Here is a 675-nt window from a genome sequence, read left to right on the forward strand (position 1 = left end):
GATCCAGCAGTCGTCTGCGCGGGTGCCATGGCCGGCGCGATCGCGGCGACGGTCACGACACCCTTCGACGTGGTCAAGACGCTGCAGCAGGTCGACGGCAGCCTGAACCTCTCGACGACGCAAGTGCTGCGTCGGCTCGTGCGGACGCAAGGCCCGGCGGCTGTCATGACGGGGCTCAGCGCGCGCTTGGCCAAGATCGTGCCCTCGTGTGCCATCATGATTTCGAGCTACGAGGTCGGGAAGCGGTACCTTGGCCTTGACAACTGAGCCACCGCTCGCTCGTCCTCTTGTAGTTTAAAATGCCCGTCTTATAATTATCTATTCCGTTTCCTCTTTTCGAAATGCGATGGAGGAGGAGGAGACGGCGCCGACTTGGGTGCGACTTGCAGTAGTAGCCCGAACCAGGCACGGCCGCACTGAGTCGCGTCGACGCTTTCCCGTCACTTGGCAATGTCGGACGCGAGAATCTGGGTCCAAGCAGAGTACCTTTTGACAGAAACTGGTCGCTGGTGCTGCCACGAAACGGTCTGGCATCACGGAAGCTGCTCCCATGGGTACTGCCATCCGCGCCGCCATCCATTCCAAGACATGTACTGTTAATACCAAATATTACATGCAGAGGTGTGCAGCGAGGGTGCTAGAAGAGGACACTGCTATCCGCTCTGCAAATGGCGT

The 675-nt window shown here is 59.1% G+C and overlaps 1 protein-coding gene across 1 annotated transcript; it reads left to right on the plus strand.

Moving 5' to 3' along the window:
- Positions 1–27: 27 nt before the first annotated feature.
- Positions 28–267, plus strand: SPRG_18087 (hypothetical protein; the record flags this gene model as incomplete). Its single annotated transcript, XM_012357516.1, has 2 exons — positions 28–69; positions 91–267. 2 exons carry the CDS (start codon positions 28–30, stop codon positions 265–267), a joined length of 219 nt encoding a protein of 72 aa, XP_012212906.1.
- Between the last annotated feature and the right edge of the window lie 408 nt (positions 268–675).

The sequence above is a fragment of the Saprolegnia parasitica genome (genome assembly GCF_000151545.1).
Source record: "Saprolegnia parasitica CBS 223.65 unplaced genomic scaffold supercont2.966, whole genome shotgun sequence".
NCBI classification, from domain to species: Eukaryota; Oomycota; class Saprolegniomycetes; order Saprolegniales; family Saprolegniaceae; genus Saprolegnia; species Saprolegnia parasitica.